The 19492-nt window shown below is 47.7% G+C and overlaps 1 protein-coding gene across 1 annotated transcript; it reads left to right on the top strand.

Annotated features, from left to right (window-relative positions):
- Positions 1-3908: 3908 nt before the first annotated feature.
- Zbtb24 (zinc finger and BTB domain containing 24) lies at positions 3909-18958 on the top strand. The gene is made up of 7 exons (XM_036169308.1): positions 3909-4027; positions 4539-5515; positions 8005-8172; positions 8650-8733; positions 9552-9635; positions 16456-16537; positions 18012-18958. Exons 2-7 carry the CDS (start codon positions 4567-4569, stop codon positions 18709-18711), a joined length of 2067 nt encoding a protein of 688 aa, XP_036025201.1. The 5' UTR covers positions 3909-4027; positions 4539-4566; the 3' UTR covers positions 18712-18958.
- The last annotated feature ends 534 nt before the right edge of the window (positions 18959-19492 follow it).

The raw sequence follows: 19492 nt of genomic DNA, 5'->3' as shown, positions 1-19492 counted from the left end.
CATGGTGCTGGAGAAGGAACTGAGATTCCACATCTTGACCCAAAGGCAATAGGAAATGAACTGAGCATATATGAGACCTCAACGCCCACCCCACAGTGACACACTTCTAACAAGGCCACACCCACTCCAACAAAGCCACACCTCCCAGGTAGTGCCACTCCCTATGAGCTTATGGGGGCCAATTGCATTCAAACTACCACATACACGTGCATTTTTAATTTTTTTTTGCTTCTTCGAGACAGGGTTTCCCTGTGTAGCTTTGCGCCTTTTCTGGAACTCACTCTGTAGCCCAGGCTGGCCTCAACTCACAGAGATCCACCTGGCTCTGCCTCCCGAGTGCTGGGATTAAAGGCGTGCGCCACCACTGCCCTGCACATTTTTAATTTTTTAAGATTGATTTTGTGTTTATGAGCATTTTGATTACATTATAAGTAGTGCACCCCATGAGTGCCTGGTGCCTGCAGAGGTCAGAAGAGGACATTGAATCCCCTGAAACTGGAGTTTTATGGGTGATTGTGAGCCACCATGGGGGTACAAACACTTCCAAATTCAAAAGAATAAATTCTAGAGTTTTAAACACTTTAAATTTTATTGTATACTTTTAATTTCATTCTCAATTCACTTGAGAATATATTGAATTCAGCAAATGTATTAAAATTTCATACACTTGGTGGTGAATAGGAGGAAATTCAAACTCAATGAAAGTCAAATTATAGCTGTGGGTAATTTTCTGTCTTTTCTTTTGTTTTCTGCTTTTATAAATGAAGACCTGAGTCTTCTTGAGAAAGATACATCTCTAAACACTTAATTTTGGGGGTGGTTCTGAAAAGAATTCTTTCTAGGAAGTAACATCTGAATTAAAAGATTTATCAGAATCAAGACAGGTAAAATTAGAAGAAAAAAATCAAAATCGAGATTTTTTTTTTTTTAACCAGGAATAAAAGGCATTCGAGGGGCTGGAGAGATGGCTCAGAGGTTAAGAGCACTGACTGCTCTTCCAGAGGGTCCCGAGTTCAATTCCCAGTAACCACATGGTGGCTCACAACCATCTGTAATGAGATCTGATGCCCTCTTCTGGCCTGCATGCAAACATGCAGACAGAACATTGTATACATTATAAATAAATAAATCTTTAAAAAAAAAAAAAAGGCATTCGAAGTACATTAAAAACCTGTGTTCTGGGATGCTGAGAACTCCTCAGTATAAAAACAAGTGTACATATTGTTCTTAGGAGCTCTACTAGCCTGCAGTAGATTTGTTTTTCCAAACCCAATGTATACCACTTGGGTGTAATGCAAGAGATGAGGCCTGGAACCAGGAGCGCTGTTGAATTAGTGCAGAGGAGGAGGAGGAGGAGGACGAGGAGGAGGAGGAGGAGGAGAAGGAGGAGGGGGAGAAAGAAGAAGAGGGAGAGGAGGAGGAGGAGGAGGAGAAGGAAGAGGAGGGGGAGAAAGAAGAAGAGGGAGAGGAGGAGGAGGAGGAGGGGGAGAAAGAAGAAGAGGGAGAGGAGGAGGAGGAGGAGGTGTCAGAGGGGGCCTATGAAGATGGGTTGGCACCATTGAACAGTGAGCTTGCCCTTCCGTTCTTCTCAAATCCTGGAAGTCATGAGGGGCTTTGAGGGGCTTGGGCTTCTTCAGCAGGTTATCAGCCAACCATCCTAGCTTCTCAGAGGTCCTGATACCCTTCATTCCCACAGAGAACTTGCACCAGCCTTTAGCTGACAGACTGAGGACCCTCACTTTCCTCCAGTCCTGTCAAGATCTCCAGAAACCCAATCCATCTAGAGGCTAGCAGGCAGAGTGTTCTGTTCACACACACACACACACACACACACACACACACACACACACACACACACGGAATAATGGAAATCAGATACGGAAAACGAAGAAAAATTCTGATAACCCTCTGTGGTAGTTTGAACATAATTGTCCCCCATAATCCCATAATCTCAGAGGGAGCGGCACTATTAGGAGGTGTGGCCTTGTTGGAGGAAGTGTGTCACTGTGGAGGAGGGCTTTGAGGTTTCATCTACTCCAGATACCGCCCAGTGTGTCAGTTGATTTCCTGTTTCCTGCAAGGTGTAGCAGTCTCAGCTCCAGCACCTCCTCTGCCTGGCCGGGTGCTAGCCGCCATGAGGGACTGAACCGCTGCACCATAAGCAGCCACCACCATTAAATGTTTCCTTAGGAGTTGCTGTGGTCTTGGTGCCTCTTCACAGCAATAGTAAAACCTAACCAAGACACCCGCTTGTCTCAGTATTTCCTCTGTAAGTGATCTAACTCAAAGGTGTGTAATCTATGCCCTAGTATCAGCATCAAAAATCTCTAACACTCCAGATTCTTGCTACAAATTGGCATTTACATTTTTTCAAAATGCAAAGTAATAGGTATTTTTTGCATTTTTAATTTGAGCAGTTTTCATTTTATTAATTTATGTCTTTACATAGTTATCTAGTCACATCTCACATTTAGCATGATCACCTCGTATCCAAGCAGCCCTTTCTCAGAGTGGTTCCTGGTGACCAGTTCCTGATGACAGTGTTACCGATAGCCAGCTTCTCGTGTAAATAGCAGATTATTGATTTAGTTTATTTGTTTACTCTCCAAATTAGACACCTAATTTATGGCTCTGCGGGGTTTGTTTTTACTGCAACTCTTGGGCAGGAAAAAAAATCTAGGTGGAAGGTAAATCTAAAGACCACCTGTTCCTCCTGGAATGCAGAAATCCCCGAATCCCGCCAATCCGGAGCATTTAGAGGCAGCTCAGGTTAAAAGGGAAACCTCGGAGCAGGAACCTGTGTGCATTGGGCTACTTTTAATAAAAACTAGTAAGAATGAGCAGGGCGGTGGTGGCACATGCCTTTAATCCCAGCACTCGAGAGACAAAGGCAGGCGGATCTCTGAGAGTTCGAGGCCAACCTGTTCTACAGAGAGAGTTCCAGGACAGCCAGGACTACACGGAGATACCCCACCCGCAAAAGAGTCTGGCTGGTAATTCCACCTCTAGTTTCCAAATGGGGACGATATAGATGGCCGGTTTGGAATCTGGAAGTGGAAACAACTAGGTACGAGAGAAGCATAGACGCAGAGCGGAAATTGCTGGAACAGTTGGAAGTAGGTCCGGAACGAATCTGAGTGGGCCTTGGGAGACCAACTAAGAACACCTATCCAGAGGGCACTCGAGAGCCACAGCAGATGCTACCCACCAGAGTGACTGTAGTTGGAGAACTCTCCCATCTTCCTGGGTCTTGGAACAACACTGAAGCTAAGATAACTGAAACCCAAACAGTCTCTTGAAAATGCCGGCAATATGAATCAAAAGTCACAGTAGCCAAGCCAAGCACTTACTAAGCCGTTTCTAACCCTAACAGGTGTGCACTGGTTTCAGCACCTCCATTTTACGGGTAAATAAACCGCTGAGGATGCGTAACTAGGGGAGGAAAGGGAGGCAGACGAGAGAAACATTTAGGAGGTAAATATTACATTAGCATTCGATGGTGAGGATAAAGACGGAGGTGGCGCCGAGCGTTGGTGGTCCACGCCTTTAATCCCAGCACTCAGGAGGCAGAGTCAGGTGGATCTCTGTGAGTTCGAGGCCAGCCTGGTCTACAGAACGAGATCCAGGACAGGCTCCAAAAACTACACAGAGAAACCCTGTCTGGAAAAAACCAAATTAAAAAAAAAAAAGAACGGAGGTGGCTTCAATCGTTCAGCACGCACTCCTCATCAGCAGGTTTGGAGTCTACGGGACAAAAGCGACTCAGGTATCCACGGAGAGATAAATGTATAACGTGACCCAAATTCCCGCAGATAGGCAGGTTCCCGCACCGGACCGTCCCTTTCCGGATTCCCCAGCAAACTCCGCCCCCGGGGCGGGGCTCCGCAGTCACGTGCTCCGGCGGCTGAAGGTGCGCGCTTCCGGGTTGGCGATCGGGGCGGGGGAGCCGACGGGCCCTGCCGGCCGGGTCCCCTCTGGGAGGCCGGGTGGACTGGCCGCTGCAGGGCCCCGCTGGGCGGCCCGACAGGTAGGTCCGCCGCCGGGGGGCTGGGCCGGGGGCCCTGCTGGCTTGGAGCGCTCCCGGGACCCAGGCCCCGGGCCTGGAACGGAGCTTGGAGCGCCGCTGCTCTGCGCCGGGCCTCTTGATGCGGGCGTGATTTCTCCCTTGCGTGCGTTCGTTTTCGTCTTTCTCATACTTGTTCCCACTGACCAAACAGCTCATCCTGTGTGGGATTGAGGCAGCGTAGCCACAACCCCCACATTGTGCAGCCAATACTTTTAAAGTTTAGATACGAAGTTAATGCAGGGGAGGGCCGTACAGGTGTTTGATGCCGTTCTGTAATTAAATTACAGACCGTAAGAGGTTAAGTGGATATTGGCGAGGCATCCGTAGCTGCACCGGGGTGAGAATCCCAGGCTGGGTTTCTAAGTAGACTTTAAAAGGTGGTAATGACAAGCCTGGTTGTGTCAGCCGAACCACGAACACAGCCTTGTTAGACAAGACTTCCTCCTAAATGAACCTTGTTTTCTTATTTCAGGTTTAAGCCTCTGCGGAGTCGGGAGAAAATGGCAGAGACAGCAGCAGAGCCTTCTGGGCAGCTTGTAGTACACTCCGACACTCACAGCCACACTGTCCTGGCTAGCCTTGAGGAACAGAGGAAGAGAGGCTTTCTCTGTGATATTACTCTAATCGTGGAGAATGTGCATTTCCGAGCCCACAAAGCCTTACTTGCTGCCAGTAGCGAATATTTTTCAATGATGTTTGCGGAAGAGGGCGAGATTGGCCAATCTATTTATATGTTGGAAGGCATGGTTGCAGACACCTTTGGTATTCTGCTGGAATTTATCTATACAGGTTATCTACAAGCCAGTGAGAAAACTGCAGAACAGATCCTGGCTACTGCTCAGTTCTTAAAAGTCTATGATCTGATAAAGGCTTACACAGACTTCCAGACTAAGCATAGCTCCCCGGAGCCACCGGCTCTGAACGGCACCGGTACTCCAGTGGTTGTTATTTCTAATAAGAAGAATGATCCTCTAAAACGGAAGCGGGGAAGACCAAGAAAAGGCAGCAGTGTGCAGGAGGGGAAATCAGAACTCGCTACAGAGGAAGAAATGCAGCTAAGAGTGAACAATTCGGTTCAGAATAGACAAAACTTCGTGGTTAAAGAAGGAGACGGTGTGGAGCTGAATGCACAGATCCCAAAAGAAAAGGCGTCTGAGCCGGCTGGTGAGCCAGGTAGAGTGGAGGAGATGCTGGCCGAGAAGGACGAGAACTGTGACCCCACGGTGCGGGATGGACAGGATAGCCTGAGTAGGTACAGCAAGCGGAGGATTCGGAGGTCGGTCAAGCTTAAAGATTACAAACTCCTTGGAGATGAAGACGACCAGGGTTCAGCCCAGAGGATATGTGGAGAGAAAAAGCGCTCCAGCGGTCCTGAGGCCCGGTGTAAAGACTGTGGCAAAGTCTTTAAGTACAGTCACTTTTTAGCAATCCACCAAAGACGCCACACTGGTAACTACACTTTCCAAACTTAGAGCAGCTCGTTGGAAAATTTGGAGTTGTGGGCATGACAGTATTTGCGTATTGTTCGATTTCTATGTGATAGGCATTATAATAAAGCCTTCTTCCATGTTATTGTATTTAGGTCTCTTAGTAATCGCACAGTGGGTAATATCTCCCGTGAACAGATCCGGTCTTAGAGCAGGCTCACCCATGCCATGATAACCCAGCGAGCCTGATTCAAAGCCCTTGGTTTTTGTTTTGTTTTCTGTTTGTTTTTTTTCCCTATCAAGTTATCAAGCACCTCCTGCCTTTTGATTTGTCAATGTTCCTCATCTTTGCTGAAGCATTCTCTTGCCCTCTTCTATAGACATCTTGTAAATATCTCCTCCTTTTGGGTGTCTTTGACTCAGCATTGGTATTTGTTCACCTTGGTACTGAAATGTTCTTTGTCCTCTCCATATGGCCAACATGACACCACTAACAACACAGGGTCCTTTTTTCCTCTTTTACAGTATTGGGGATAGAACCCAGGGTTTAGGTGGATGCCAGCCAGGCATTTTACAGCCCAGCTCTATCCCAACCCTACATAAATTCTATCACTTGAATTTTAGATAGCTAGGCTGAGAAACTGAATTTTAATTTGTTTCAGTGGGCATAAGTTTGAATAACCACATGTGTCTGATGGCTACCATATTGGACAGTATATCTGGTAGTTCTCAAGCCCTTTCTTGAGTTGTTCCATTTCAGGTCCGGTTGTAATTGTCACTGTACATTGTCTTGAGCTGTAAATGTCAGGTCAGGTTGTCTAGGGACTAGTGTCTAAGTTTTGCTGTCATGTGACCTGGCGGCACCTGCACATTAGAAACACCCAGAGCTTCTGCAGCTCCCTGTGCCCCACACCCAGGCTTCTGATGGACTTGTCTGGATTGGCATGTTTGAAGTTTCCCAGAGCTGGAGCTCTGTCGCTAGAGGGCGTGTACAAAGCCCTGGCGTCACTCCCCAGCACCACAGGAACTGGTCAAGGTGGCACCTTCCCAGCACGCCAGAGGTGGAGACAGTAGGATCTGCAGTTCAGGATCATCCTTGGCTGCTAGGCAAGCCAGGGATATGTGAGATGCTCTCAAAAAAGAAAGCCCCTCAGAAATTCTGTACATTGAAAACTTAAATAAGGGTACTTTGGACAGAACAGAATCCCAACTGTGTTGAACTGTGGTGAGTTCTATTATTTTATTTTCTAATGGGCTCTGTAACTAACAGATTCTAATACTTGGCTGTGTTGTAGCTATTTTTATCCAAGTTGTGCATAATTTAAAGCATCACATTGCTCAGTAAAACTTGACTAAGGAAAAACAGCTGGTAGAATCTTGCCTTTGTCCCGAGTCTGAAATTTTGCAGTCAGCCTTGGTGCGCATGTTTTCTCCCTTTATTTTTATTTACCACACGCTATTTTGCCCCCAGAGTTTCTCTTCTCCCTGTCCAGAACTCCTGCAGTACAAATTTCCCAGACCCAGCTTGCAGCTTCCTTAGTTTCCCTCTGTGTTTCCATCTCTGTTTCCGTGTCTGGGAGACTGCCGCCGTGCTTTTCAGCTCTGGGGTTGCTACTTCTGTTCTTTTTCTTTTCCATTCTAGAACCCCAGCCCAGGGCCTTGTACTTCCTTAGACAGTTGCTCCACCCCTGAACTAAATCCCCAACCCCAATCTTAGTTTTGTTTTGAGACAGATCTCATTATGTAGCCAGGCTGGCGTGCTGGGAAGGTGCCACCTTGCCCAGTTCCTGTGGTGTTGGGGAGTGACGCCAGGGCTTTGTACACACCCTCTATCGACAGAGCTGAATGGTCTTCTGCGTCAGCTTCCCAAATGCTGGCATTACAGATACGTTTTGCTGGGCCCAGTGTTCTTGACGTTTTCTGTGCATTGCTGTTTTCCATTATCTGTCTGTTGTGGTGTCCATCTGCACTGTTAGAGCCTTCCCTTGACTGTAGTGTAAAGATTTATTTTATTTTATGTGTATGAGTGCCTGCATGTATGTATGTATGTGTACCATGCCTATGCCTAGTACCCAGGGAGGTCAGAAGGGAGTGTCAGTCAGACCTCCTGGAACTGGAGTTTCAGGAAGCTGGGGTCACTCTGTGGGTGCTGGGAACCCTACTAGGGTCCTCTGTAAGAGCAGAGCCACAGCCAGCCCCAAATGAAGTGATTTATTTTTAAAAACCTCTAATCATATGCAAGATCAGGGCACTTAAGCTATTGGCATTTCTGTGGATATGAAGGCTGGGTCTGAAAAGTTAGGTTGCATCTCATGGCTTCTGCCTGTTGGATTTGATTTCATCTATTCCACTTTCTAGACTTTGATTGCTGATAGGTCACCTATCCACTGGACTTTGGGTGTTTGCCCTAACTATTTACCATTCTCAAGGATTATTGTATATTTAAATTTGGGAGGAAGAGAAGAACACACAAGCCCTTGTTTACACCATGCTTCTTGGCTCTGGTCGCAGGGGAACGACCCTTCAAATGCGGCGAGTGTGGAAAGGGCTTTGCCCAGAAACACTCCTTGCAGGTGCACACCAGGATGCACACGGGGGAGCGGCCGTACACCTGCACCGTGTGCAGCAAGGCCCTGACCACCAAGCACTCACTGCTGGAGCACATGAGCCTGCACTCAGGTAACGGGGCTTGCACTAGAGGGCTGCACCGCCACCCGTTTCCCGTTTCCTGGGGCGGCATAGCTGGCATCTAAATGGGGTTTCCTCAGCCTGTTGTCATTTCCCACACGGTGCCCTCAAAAGGGGATTCTGCATGTGCTGTTCTGAACAGCACCAACCTTCAGCTGCTGGCTACTGCAGTGCACTGTGCATTAAATGTGTTTTACTTAAACAGCAGAGTTTAGAATTCTCTATGTGCCCTTGAGGACCACTTGCAATCTGCACCTCTACCCCAGTCTCCACTGCCTCCTCTCACCTTGCATAGTTTTGCACTCTCTGGAAAGGTTTCTTCTTGGTGTGTAGACAAGATACTCATCATTTGTAGAAAACAGGAACCTGGGCACTGTGTTATTTAACTCATTAACATGCATTCTAGTTAATGAGCATTCTAATTCTCTTCAGTTTTTGGCACGGTTTAAGTATTTTTTTATTTGGCAGGGCAAAAGTCTTTCACCTGTGATCAGTGTGGAAAATATTTCAGCCAGAAAAGACAGCTAAAGAGCCATTATCGAGTCCATACAGGTACGATACCGATAAGGTGAGGGGGAAAAAAAAAATGCATCCCTGGGGAAGAAATGCAGATACACAGTATTTGTGGAACAGTAGGTTCATCTTACAGAATGAATGAAAGAGTTGGAAAAACCAGTCGGGCTGGGAATGCAGCTCATTTAGTAGAGAGCTTGCCTAGTATGAATGAAGCCCTGGGTTCAATCCCCAGTGTCACGTAAAGGTAGGCATGAGAGCACACACATGTTATCCCAGCACTTGAGAGTTGGAGGCAAGAGGATCAGAAGTTCAAGGTCATCCTCAGGTATGTAGTGAGTTCAAGGCCTGCCTGGGATACCTGAGACTGTAACAAAAGAAAAGGAAGAAGCCAGCAGTTGCTGTTCTCCACTACCATATGACTCTATTCAATGTTTGCACCATAATTTGGAACTGTAGATAGAACCACTATACCCAAAAGTGCCGCTTCCCCCCGAGGCTTCAGCTGGTTGGCTGTTATTAGGGGCACCTGGAAAGGGATGTCTCACCCATGACTTCCCTTCTGCTAAAGGTCCTGTCCTCCTTCCTGCCAACTGATAAGAAATGGGTGGCGGGTGGGACAGGACATGATTCCAGTTCAACCGCCCAGTCCTACCTGTGTTTGGAGAGAAGGGTGTTCAGAAGGGTGAGGAGGAGGACCTTCGCTCTCAGAGAAGCACTGAGTGAGACAGTGTGGTGGTGATGTTAGAGTGCCATATTTAAAGTGACTGTTTTTCAGGGCAGTGCTTTAACACAAATCACTGAAGAAATGCAGGGGAACATACATGCACTGACACTTTTTTTATCATTGCGGCAAGGCCACTCACTACCAGAATGCAACCACTGCCATCGGAAATTCATGGATGTGTCTCAGCTAAAGAAACATCTGCGAACGCACACAGGTAACACGCCGCCTCCTTCAGCCTCCTCGCTGCATGCGGTGTCCAGCGTCTGTGTTTGGTACGCTACTGCAAATGTGGTGCCCGTTTGATAAGTTTTATTGGAAAGGCCAAGGTGAAGGCAAAATGCTGCTACTGTTGTGTGGGGACATTATATCATCCTGCTGTAAGTCTGCACAAAATGCTGTCACTATTGTGTGGGGACATTACATTATCCTGCTGTAAGTCTGCACAGAATGCTGTCACTATTGTGTGGGGACATTACATTGTCCTGCTGTAAGTCTGCACAGAATGCTGTCACTATTGTGTGGGGACATTATATCATCCTGCTGTAAGTCTGCACAGAGTGCTGTCACTATTGTGTGGGGACATTACATCGTCCTGCTGTAAGTCTGCACAGAATGTTGTCACTATTGTGTGGGGACATTACATTACCCTGCTGTAAGTCTGCACAGAGTGCTGTCACTATTGTGGGGACATTACATTACCCTGCTGAAAGTCTGCACAGAATGGAGGTCTCCTGATGGACACTGTCCATGTGTACCATTCATGCAATTCCACAGCATAGTGTCAATCTCAGTCTGGTTCTGTGTTTCACTCACTTGCTTCAACACTGAAGGTGATAGCAATAAACTGTTTAGAAAAGGAAGCATACCACAGACACAAAGGTGATATAGAATCCTCGCTCTGTCCTTTGGAACCGATGCTCAGCCCCAAGCATTAAATTACTACCTCCCAGAGAGGCAGGACTGAGAAGGCAGCCTTGTTGGGGAAGGTAGAGTTTTGTTGTTTGGGGTTTTTTTATTTTAAGTTCAGAGAAGTAAAACTGTCCATCTTGTTCCTTTTGGAAGGGATATGGGTTAAAAATAAGCCTGTTGAATTTTTCCAAAAACAGTTGGAAAGCTGGATTATTTAATGATTCTGTCAAGTTGTCTACTAATATTGTATAGGCAGCAGATCTCTGAGTTCCAGGACATCAGGCTACACAGAGAAACTCTGTCTAAAGAAACCAAAAAAAAAAAGAGAAAGTGTGTGTGTGTGTGTGTGTGTGTGTGTGTGTGTGTGTGTGTGTGTGAGAGAGAGAGAGAGAGAGAGAGAGAGAGAGAGAGAGAGAGAGAGAGAGAGAGAGAGAGAGAGAGAGAGAGAGAGAGAGAGAGATGGGGGTGTTGTTTAGTTTTGGGCACTCTGATTTTTTAATGCAGGTTGTTAATTTCCTAACTCAAAGAAAACCTAGTGTAGTTAAGTATCGTTATCCAAGTGCCTGAGACCAGAAACACCTAAAAGCCCAAAATGTTCCAAATCTCAGACTTCTTGAGTGTCAGTGTGCCACAGTAGAATGTGCCACACCTGTTCTCATGGGATAGAACGTAGTCAAGATTCAGGTACACCGGAAAGAAATACTGTTAAAAACTGCTCACCATGCTATGTGTAAGAAGTTTTTATGAAACATGATGATTTTGTGTGTAGACTTGATCCCACCTCTAAAATGTGTGTGTGTGTGTGTGTGTGTGTGTGTGTGTGTGTATGTGAAAGAGAGAAAATTTTCTAAAACTCTGTGATATTTCTGGTTCCAAGTAATTTTCCTTTACAATTTTGTTGAGATTTATTTATTTTTATTTTACGTAAAGGTGTGGTTTGCCTGCATTTATGTCTGTTTACCACATGCATGCAGTACTCACAAAGACCAGAAGTTGTTAGCTGCCACGTAGGGCCTGCATTCTTTGGAAGAACAGTCAGTGCTTTTAATCACTGAGCAATCTCTCCAGACCCCTAAGCACTTAGGAATTATAAGGGGTGACTTTTTCTAAATCTTACCTCTGTATATTCTTAATTTTTTATGGTGTGTGTGTACCTATTCATGTGCACACATGGGCCACAATATATATGTGGAGGTCAGAGGACAACTTGTTAGAGTCAGTTTCTTCCACCATGTGAGTCCTGGGTATCAAATTTAGGTCCTCAGCCTTGGTGGTTGGTGTCTTTACCTCCAGACCACTGGCTCCTTTACTTCCGCAGACATTTGTATTAATAGGAGCTGTGAAATTAGTGCAGCCATTCAGTACACACTTATTGACTGCTGGCTGAATACTAGGCTCTGTTGTAGACCCAGAGGCCAGATAATGAGATGTCCAAGTCCCTGCTGGTGTGCCATCAGCATTTGACTGGGAGGCAGAGTGTAAACAAACAAGTAGTGTATTCTGTGGTGCATGGAAATAAAGTGTGGAATAGGAAAGCGGGTGTGGGAAGAGGCGCTTCTCTCTGGGTGGGACTGTCCTGGGAAGGTCTCAGGGATGGGGCCTCAAGTGGAAATCACAATGTGGTATGGGGAATAGGAGGTGCTAGGAGAAGGAAGCTTGGTGAGTAGACCACAGGGCAGCAGGAGGCTGTACACTACAGTTTTACCCTTTATAGCTGCACATTTCCAACATTGAGAAGCTTTCAAAACCAACCAAACTGATTTGACCATGAGGTTGTGACTGAATTGCCCCACCACCATGATTCCCTTGAGCATGCTAGCTCAATTGGAGGCTACAGTGAAGACTCAGAGGGCCTTGCCCAGAAGAGTGACATGGCATGGCTGAACTGTAACAGGATCACTTCAGGGATCATGCAGGGTTAGGGAAGCAAGGCTGGAAGCAGAGGGACCCTCAGTACATTGTCAGGACAGTGGAAACCAGAGCACATAGCCTGTTTGGGGCAGATTCTGAGGAAGAGTCAGCATGCTTGGCGTATGAGTAGATGTTAGGTGGAAAGTAAAGGGGAAGAGCAGCAGCAGCAGAGAGGGACAACACAGTATATAGCTGTGGCATGCCAGACCTGAGCTATGCCGGCCGGCGTGTGTGGAGGAGGTTCGGATGCATGAGCCTGGAGGTCGGGCCAGCTGTGAAGGTGCATGCTTACACACGGCTTTAACAGTGTGTAAGACCGCAGTGACCTCAAATCTCAGAAACCAGATGCATGGTACAGGGCTCAGGGCCCAGTTGTTGAACTGTGCAGGATAGGATATGCTTCTAGCATCAAACTAGGCTAGCCTTAAATTCAATGGGAGTCCTCCTGCCTCAGCCTCCTGAGTCTTAAGACTATAGATGTAAGCTACTGCACTTGATAAGACTTCGGTTTTTATGAGCAAGTAGTCCTTGTATTGGGGTAGAAAGGAGATGGTCTCTCCCTTATAACAATATAATGAACCTGTCTTAGAACATGCAGTATATGTGGTGAGTTTGTTTGCTCATTAAAATGCAAACAAACAAACATTGGTCTCCATTGAGGATAACAAATCAAACCCTTGAAGACATTAGGGTTCTTCAAGGACAGGTCTTCATATGACCCATCTGACTCTAGCACTCAGCTCAACGGTGGTGAGAGACATTGGCAGCCCATTCCTTACCCAGAACCAGGATGTAGAGCAGACATTTTTGCCTGAATAGCCATACTTGGTTTGAAAACCTAGACTGTAATTTGTTTCTTAGATCTTTCACTCTCTCTAGGTGAGATGCCGGGCACCAGGCACCAGGGAAACCAAAGGCACATTGTATCTCTGTCCCCCTGGAGGATGTTCTAAGAGAGGATGGAGGCAGCTTGTCCAGTGGGCAGTTGGTGCTGCCATGGCTGAGTAAGAGGAAACCTGGCTCATGATCTCTCAATCGGATCCTTTCCCTGACCTGGAGCAGGTCAGACTTGTGGGGATGCAGTCAAGCCAGGCAAACCCACACAACTGATGAGGGGCCATTTATTTGTGGGTTTTGTTCTTTTGACAGGGTCCTACTATGTAGGTCAGCTTGGCTTAAGAGCTCATGGTTCTCCTGTGTCAGCATCATGAGTGCTGGATTGTAGGTATGTGTTTCCACCTCTCCAGCATCTCTGTCCCTTAGATGATGTTAGATAAATACTGATTCTACATGTGGACTCCCATGCTCATGTGGCTGTTCCACCTGGTCACATGACCAAGTTCATGACATCACAGTTCCATTCACAACCTCATTCTGTGGGTTAGCTGCCAGTTTCTATGCCTGTGTGTTGAGATGACCCCATCTCACTTGTTCCGGTTTTCCTGAGATCTGGGCCCCCTTGGGACATCATGCCCTTGCAGAGTCTGCGTGTCTGCATTAAGACTCTCCCCACAGTGTGACGGAGCCACAGAAAGACAGGAGGATGGGTCTTGTTCCCCAGAGTGGGACCTGGATCAGGAAGGCAGAGCAAGTGGTGGGTGACTCAGGAAGCAGTGGGCATGTCCTCAGTCAGGCGTGCGGGAATTTGAGGATTTGAAAGCCTCGCTGCTGTTTGCGGTGAACCAGTGGGGTGAGACTACCAGACAGTGGGGAGATCCACTGAAAGCAGGCAGGGACGTGAACTGGGAAAGGGGATTTCTTTATTTGTGTCTTGAAAAAGGGCTTGACAGCCTTGGGAGGCTGGTCAGAGGGGCCTAAGGATAGCAGGCCGACAGGAAGGAAGGTGTTCAGGTCAGGGGAGTGGGGGAAGGGAGATGTTCGCGAGCTCATTGGTCTGGGACAAAACAGTCATTACTTGTAGGACAAACTGTTAATACTCCAAATTTTAAAAAGTGGACAACCAGGCCGACGTCATGGATGGACCCTCTAGAACTAAGTCAGCTCCGCCTGCGTCTTCCTGAGCTCCTCATGTGTCTGGCTTTACCTTCCGTTGCCACTGTCTAATCCTCCTGGTCTCTGCTCCTCGAGCCCTGCCGCCTCCCCCCGTAACCTCTGTCTCCACCTGTGTCCTGCGTCTCCAGGCCTCGTACCTCCTGCCCAGTCTTGTCCCTCTGGCATTTGGTTACACTTACTCCAGTGCCCTGTCAGGCCCTCCAGTCTGTCCTAGCACCCTGCTGCACTCAGCGCTGATTTCAGCCGCAGTCAAGCTCACTCTGTTTCCTAGCTTCGCAAATAGGCTGCACACCCGTTCTGAAGCTGTGATCATCTGTTGGTTAGCGTCTTCCCTAGCTGCTCATGTGGCTGCTGGTCTGCCAGTGTTTCAGAACTGAAGAAACAAGAGGAGTGGTCACTGGGTTGAAGGAGGCAGTTTATACAGAACAGATGGAAGCCAGGGCTCAGAAGACTCACCAGCATTGCTTGAGTTCCTACAGACCTCGGTGTTGGAAACCTAATGGCCAACACAAGTGTTAAAACAGGCAGTGGATGGAGCAGTCCTGGCAGTTTAGTCCCACCCTCTCCCCCTCAGTGCCCTCTTCCTTTTCCACCTTCTGCCATGAAAGGTACAGCAAGAAGGCCGTGGTGACCCCTGAACTCTGAACTTCTCTTTCCTGAACTGTAGCTGTTACATTTGTAGGCCTGTGCATGGTGATGAATGCCTTTAATCCTGTACTCAGGAGACAGAGGCAAGTGGATCTCTGTGATTGGAGGCCAATCAGAGCTACATAATGAGAATCTGTAAAAAAAAATATTGCCCAGTCTGTGTATTTGAAACACAAGTAGAGTGGATACTCAGTCTATGTGAGAGGTGGAAACGGACCCAGGTCTGAGTGGGCCCCAGCTCTGATTGGAAAGCCACCTGGTCATAACTTTTGGAGTGATAAAGGTAATGGTGTACTTGCTGATTCGTCCAGCTTGTCTCTTGCATGGGTGTCCTGCCTGGGTGGAGCTTGGAGACAAGTCTAGCCTGAAAGAGCATCTCAAGTTGCCTTCCTGCCCTGCTGTTCTCTAGTGAGGCCAGATCTTGCTAGCTTTTCCAACACTCCACTCACCTACATTAGGATCCCTTCACTCTGCTTCGGGGGGCATGAGTCTGTTGTTTCGTGTGTAGTGTGCAAGCTAACCCTGAAGAAAACGCTAGTTGCTGTTAATGAGCACAGTCTGAGCACTTGTGCATTTTATGTGAGCCTTAGACCACCCCTGGGAAAGTCATTCACTTGGCAGGGTTTCTGCACAGGAGAGAGAGAGGGAGGGAGGGAGGGAGGGAGGGAGGAAGGGAGAGAGAGAGAGAGAGAGAGAGAGAGAGAGAGAGAGAGATGACCTACCTGTTGTAGTGTAAAGGTGTGTGTGAGTGTGTGAGTGTGTGTGTGTGTGTGTGTGTGTGTGTGTGTGTGTGTGAGAGAGAGAGAGAGAGAGAGAGAGAGAGAGAGAGAGAGAGGATCTACCTGTTGTAGTGTAAAGCAGCTTTGGCTGCCGTCTCCAGATGGGCCTTAGAGCGTCTGCTGCCGCTGTGCAATGTTCTGTCACTAAAGAGGCCCACACTGTCTGCCTTGTTGACAGTGGATAGCCAGGGAGTAACAGGCCCTTTTCAAGACTGCTGTGTTCCAAGAGGGAGGGACGTGAGAAATAGCCAGATTCTGGACATATGTAGAAGGTGGATATGAATGTGAATACTGTACACCAGTGCACAGAATGAAGGCCCAGTGGGCCACTTTGCCCAGAAGTTCTGCGGGGGTGCAAGAGTCAGTGTTAGACTCAAGGGTAGAAATAAGGATGAGTTCTTTTAACACCCATGTATGAACAGCTTCTCCGTCATCAGGGGGAGGAACCACACCTCCTCCGAAGCCCTGCCATCCAGATGTGCCTCCTGCATTCTAACAGAGTTGCCTTTGCTCTTCCATTGTGGAGGTGAAGTGCTTGGCTGTTACTTTCTTTCTTTTTTTTCTCCCGAGACAGGGTTTCTCTGTGTAGTTTTGGAGCCTGTCCTGGATCTCTTTCTGTAGCCCAGGCTGGCCTCAGACTCACAGAGATCCTCCTGCCTCTGCCTCCCACGTGCTGGGATTAAAGCTTTGTGCTACCACCAGCTGGCCAGGGTTGTTATTTTTCAATGTCAGGTGTGTGTTAATAAACACTTCCTCCTTTTTCCCTTTTCGTAGGTGAGAAGCCGTTTACTTGTGAAATCTGTGGGAAATCTTTCACAGCGAAGAGTTCCCTTCAGACCCACATCAGAATCCACCGGTAAGCGTGTTTGGGTTCGGGTGACACGGGACCTACCTCTGTAGGCCATGCTAGCCTCAGACTCGGAGTCTTGCTTCTCTGCCCCCAGTACTAACTAGAACCGCAGGTATATGCATCACACCTGCCTTTTGTCCTTCAGTGGCCTCACTCAACTCTGGTGTTCTGTGGGGTGACCTTTGCCCTATATAAGCTTTTCTTCCAGTCGCTACTTGGGTAGAATTTTCTGTGTGGTTTACTATTTTATTTTTTCAATAGTTAAATTTCTCAGACAAAAGCAGCAATATTGGTTCCAGCTTGCACTGTTGGCTTCGTTATCTAGCTTCTAGTGGGAGAGTGGTCTAAAGCTTGCTTACATCTTCACTCCAGAGTAAGCCTCAAGGCCTGGGGAGCGGCTCGGTGAATAAAGTGCTTGTTGCCTGAGGACGAGGATTTGTTCAGAGCTCCAGCCCCATGTGAAAGCCAGAGGTGGCGCTGCATGTGTGTCAGAGGGCAGAAGTGGGGGGTCCTAGCTCTGACCACCAGGCTGGCCAGAATGGCAAGCTCTGGGTTCAGGGAGAGACCCTGTCTCAGACAATAAGGTGGAGAGTGATGGAGGAAGACAGCCGGTGTCGGCCTCCCCCTCCACACAGATAGACCCACTACACAAAGCAGTAGTGAAGTGTGTCACTCTTGAAATCTCAGCACAGCACGTAGCAGGTAGAAGCAGGAGTGTGGCCCCCAAGTTCAAAGCTAGCCTGGACTACAGAGTTGGACCATGTCTCAAAAGGAAGACAATAATACTATCTGGAGTTGAGCATGATCATGCATGCCTATAAGCCCAGCACCTGGTAGGCAGAGGCAGGAGGATCAAGAGTTTAAGGCCAAACTAGACTACATAGGACAATTCCATCCAAAAGAAAAGGGTCCTGTTCATAAAAATTGCTCCCAGGTTGGATTTAGATATATTTCTAAAAGCTTCAAAAATAATTAGGAGCTGCTTAAAATTTTAAGATTGATATTAACCATAACACACACATACATACATACCTACTTGGTCTTTAGAGTCTAGAAATCAGCTGTAAGAACTGAAAGCAAAATCGAACTGTTTGGGTAATATGTAAATGTTTACTTTCTTACCTGAAACACATAACAACAGAATCATAAAATCTCATCCCACGTAGTCCATCCAACCGTAAGCCCTTTTCAGCCCTTCTCTGTGTATGCGGAAACATGGATGGGGCTCACTCTGAGTGACTGGAGTCACTAGGGGAACCGTGCCTGGGGACCTGCCTGGCCAACGTTCCTGTGTTGTTCTCTGGAGTTGACGCTAAGGGCTCTGACATGGGTTTAGGCATGGCCTTCAGGGAGAGGAGGGCTTATAAAGAGGACAGCAAACACTAAGATGTGGTACCTGGCCAGCCTTCCTTTACTTTTCCTGGCTTCTACCTAAGTACCGGGAAGGAGAAAGCAAGTGTTTCTGTGTGTTTTCTTCCAGAGGAGAAAAGCCATACTCCTGCAGCATCTGTGGCAAGTCCTTCTCCGACTCCAGTGCCAAGAGGAGACACTGCATCCTCCATACAGGCAAAAAGCCTTTCTCCTGCCCCGAGTGTAGCTTACAGTTTGCTCGCTTAGACAATTTGAAGGCTCACTTGAAAATTCACAACAAAGAGAAGCACACAGCAGACTCCTGCAGCAGTTCTGGCAGCAGTGCTGAGGAGGTCCGCAACATTCTTCAGCTACAACCATACCAGCTCTCCACCTCAGGAGAGCAGGAGATTCAGCTTCTTGTAACTGATTCTGTGCATAACATTAACTTCATGCCAGGCCCCAGCCAGGGGGTCAGCCTGGTAGCTGCCGACAGCTCTCAGAACATGGCCACAGACCCAGCTGCTAATCTTGCCCTGCTCACACAGCAGCCTGAGCAACTGCAGAGCCTGCTTCTTTCAGCTCAGCAGGAGCAAACAGAGCACATTCAGAGCCTCAGTATGATTGGAAGCCAGATGGAGTCCTCCCAGCCGGAGCCAGTGCACGTAATCACACTTTCCAAGGAAACGCTGGAGCATCTGCAGGCCCAGCAGCAAGGGCAAACCGAGGCGCTCCGGTTGGCAGCTGGTGCTGATCCAGCTCAGCACCTGCAGTTGACACGGGACCCTGATCCACCCCTACCCACTCCACTAGGCCAGGAGCAGAGCTGACCCATGGCTAACTGTTCCACTGGACCCTTCTCCTAGGCCAGCAGTGACAGACTGGTCCTTTTGGCCACCATCTTATAGATCCATAAAGATGTGTTAGCTAGCCACAGCTTATTTATGATGGGCTCCATCGGGGCAGAATCTGTGAGTGGGCATGAATGTACTATCTGTCTTATCTATGATACCAGTTCCTACTTAGCATTGAAATATCGATGAGGGGGCTCCACTTTCATCGACTACGTCTCTCAAAGGTGGACAGTTTTTCTTGGGGGCATTGATTTAGACTTTTCTGTAGGTGTCAAATGTTCACGGCCATAGAGTGTGATCTTTAGATCAAAAAGTCGTTCATAGATTGAATCTTCAGGTATGGTGCTTGGTCCCATTCCATTATTTCTCTTAGGCAGGATACTTGCCAGTCCAAAACAAGGCCGGACTGACTGTACCTAATTGCATCGATCAGGAGATCTCTCCAGTAGCTCTCTGCCCTGAGAGCGCCGCACCTCTTGCATTTTATCTTTGCGTGGTACAGTGGGCTGACGCACTGAAGGCAGATTCAGACTCGAAAACCATACTCATGATGCAGAGGCCAAAGTGTACTGTTTGTTTGTTTGTTTTTCAAGACAGCAGCGTTTCTCTGTATAACAGCCCTGGCTGTCCTGGATCTCGCTCTATAGACCAGGCTGGCCTTGAACTCACAGAGATCTGCCTGCCTCTGCCTCTAAGTACTGGGATTAAAGGTGTGTGCACTACCACCTGGCACAAAATATACTTTTAAAATTTTTGA

Source organism: Onychomys torridus, chromosome 19 (genome assembly GCF_903995425.1).
Source record: "Onychomys torridus chromosome 19, mOncTor1.1, whole genome shotgun sequence".
Classification (NCBI taxonomy): domain Eukaryota; kingdom Metazoa; phylum Chordata; class Mammalia; order Rodentia; family Cricetidae; genus Onychomys; species Onychomys torridus.
Note: the sequence above shows the minus strand (reverse complement) of the source record. Positions and strands in the feature narration are given on the sequence as shown.

Excerpts from the sequence above, each read along its gene's own strand:
- Zbtb24 (XM_036169308.1), top strand. The coding sequence starts at position 4,567 with ATGGCAGAGACAGCAGCAGAGCCTTCTGGGCAGCTTGTAGTACACTCC. Across the intron at positions 8,734-9,551 it reads CCATTATCGAGTCCATACAG|GCCACTCACTACCAGAATGC; the intron begins GTACGATACCGA and ends CATTGCGGCAAG. Across the intron at positions 9,636-16,455 it reads ACATCTGCGAACGCACACAG|GTGAGAAGCCGTTTACTTGT; the intron begins GTAACACGCCGC and ends CCCTTTTCGTAG.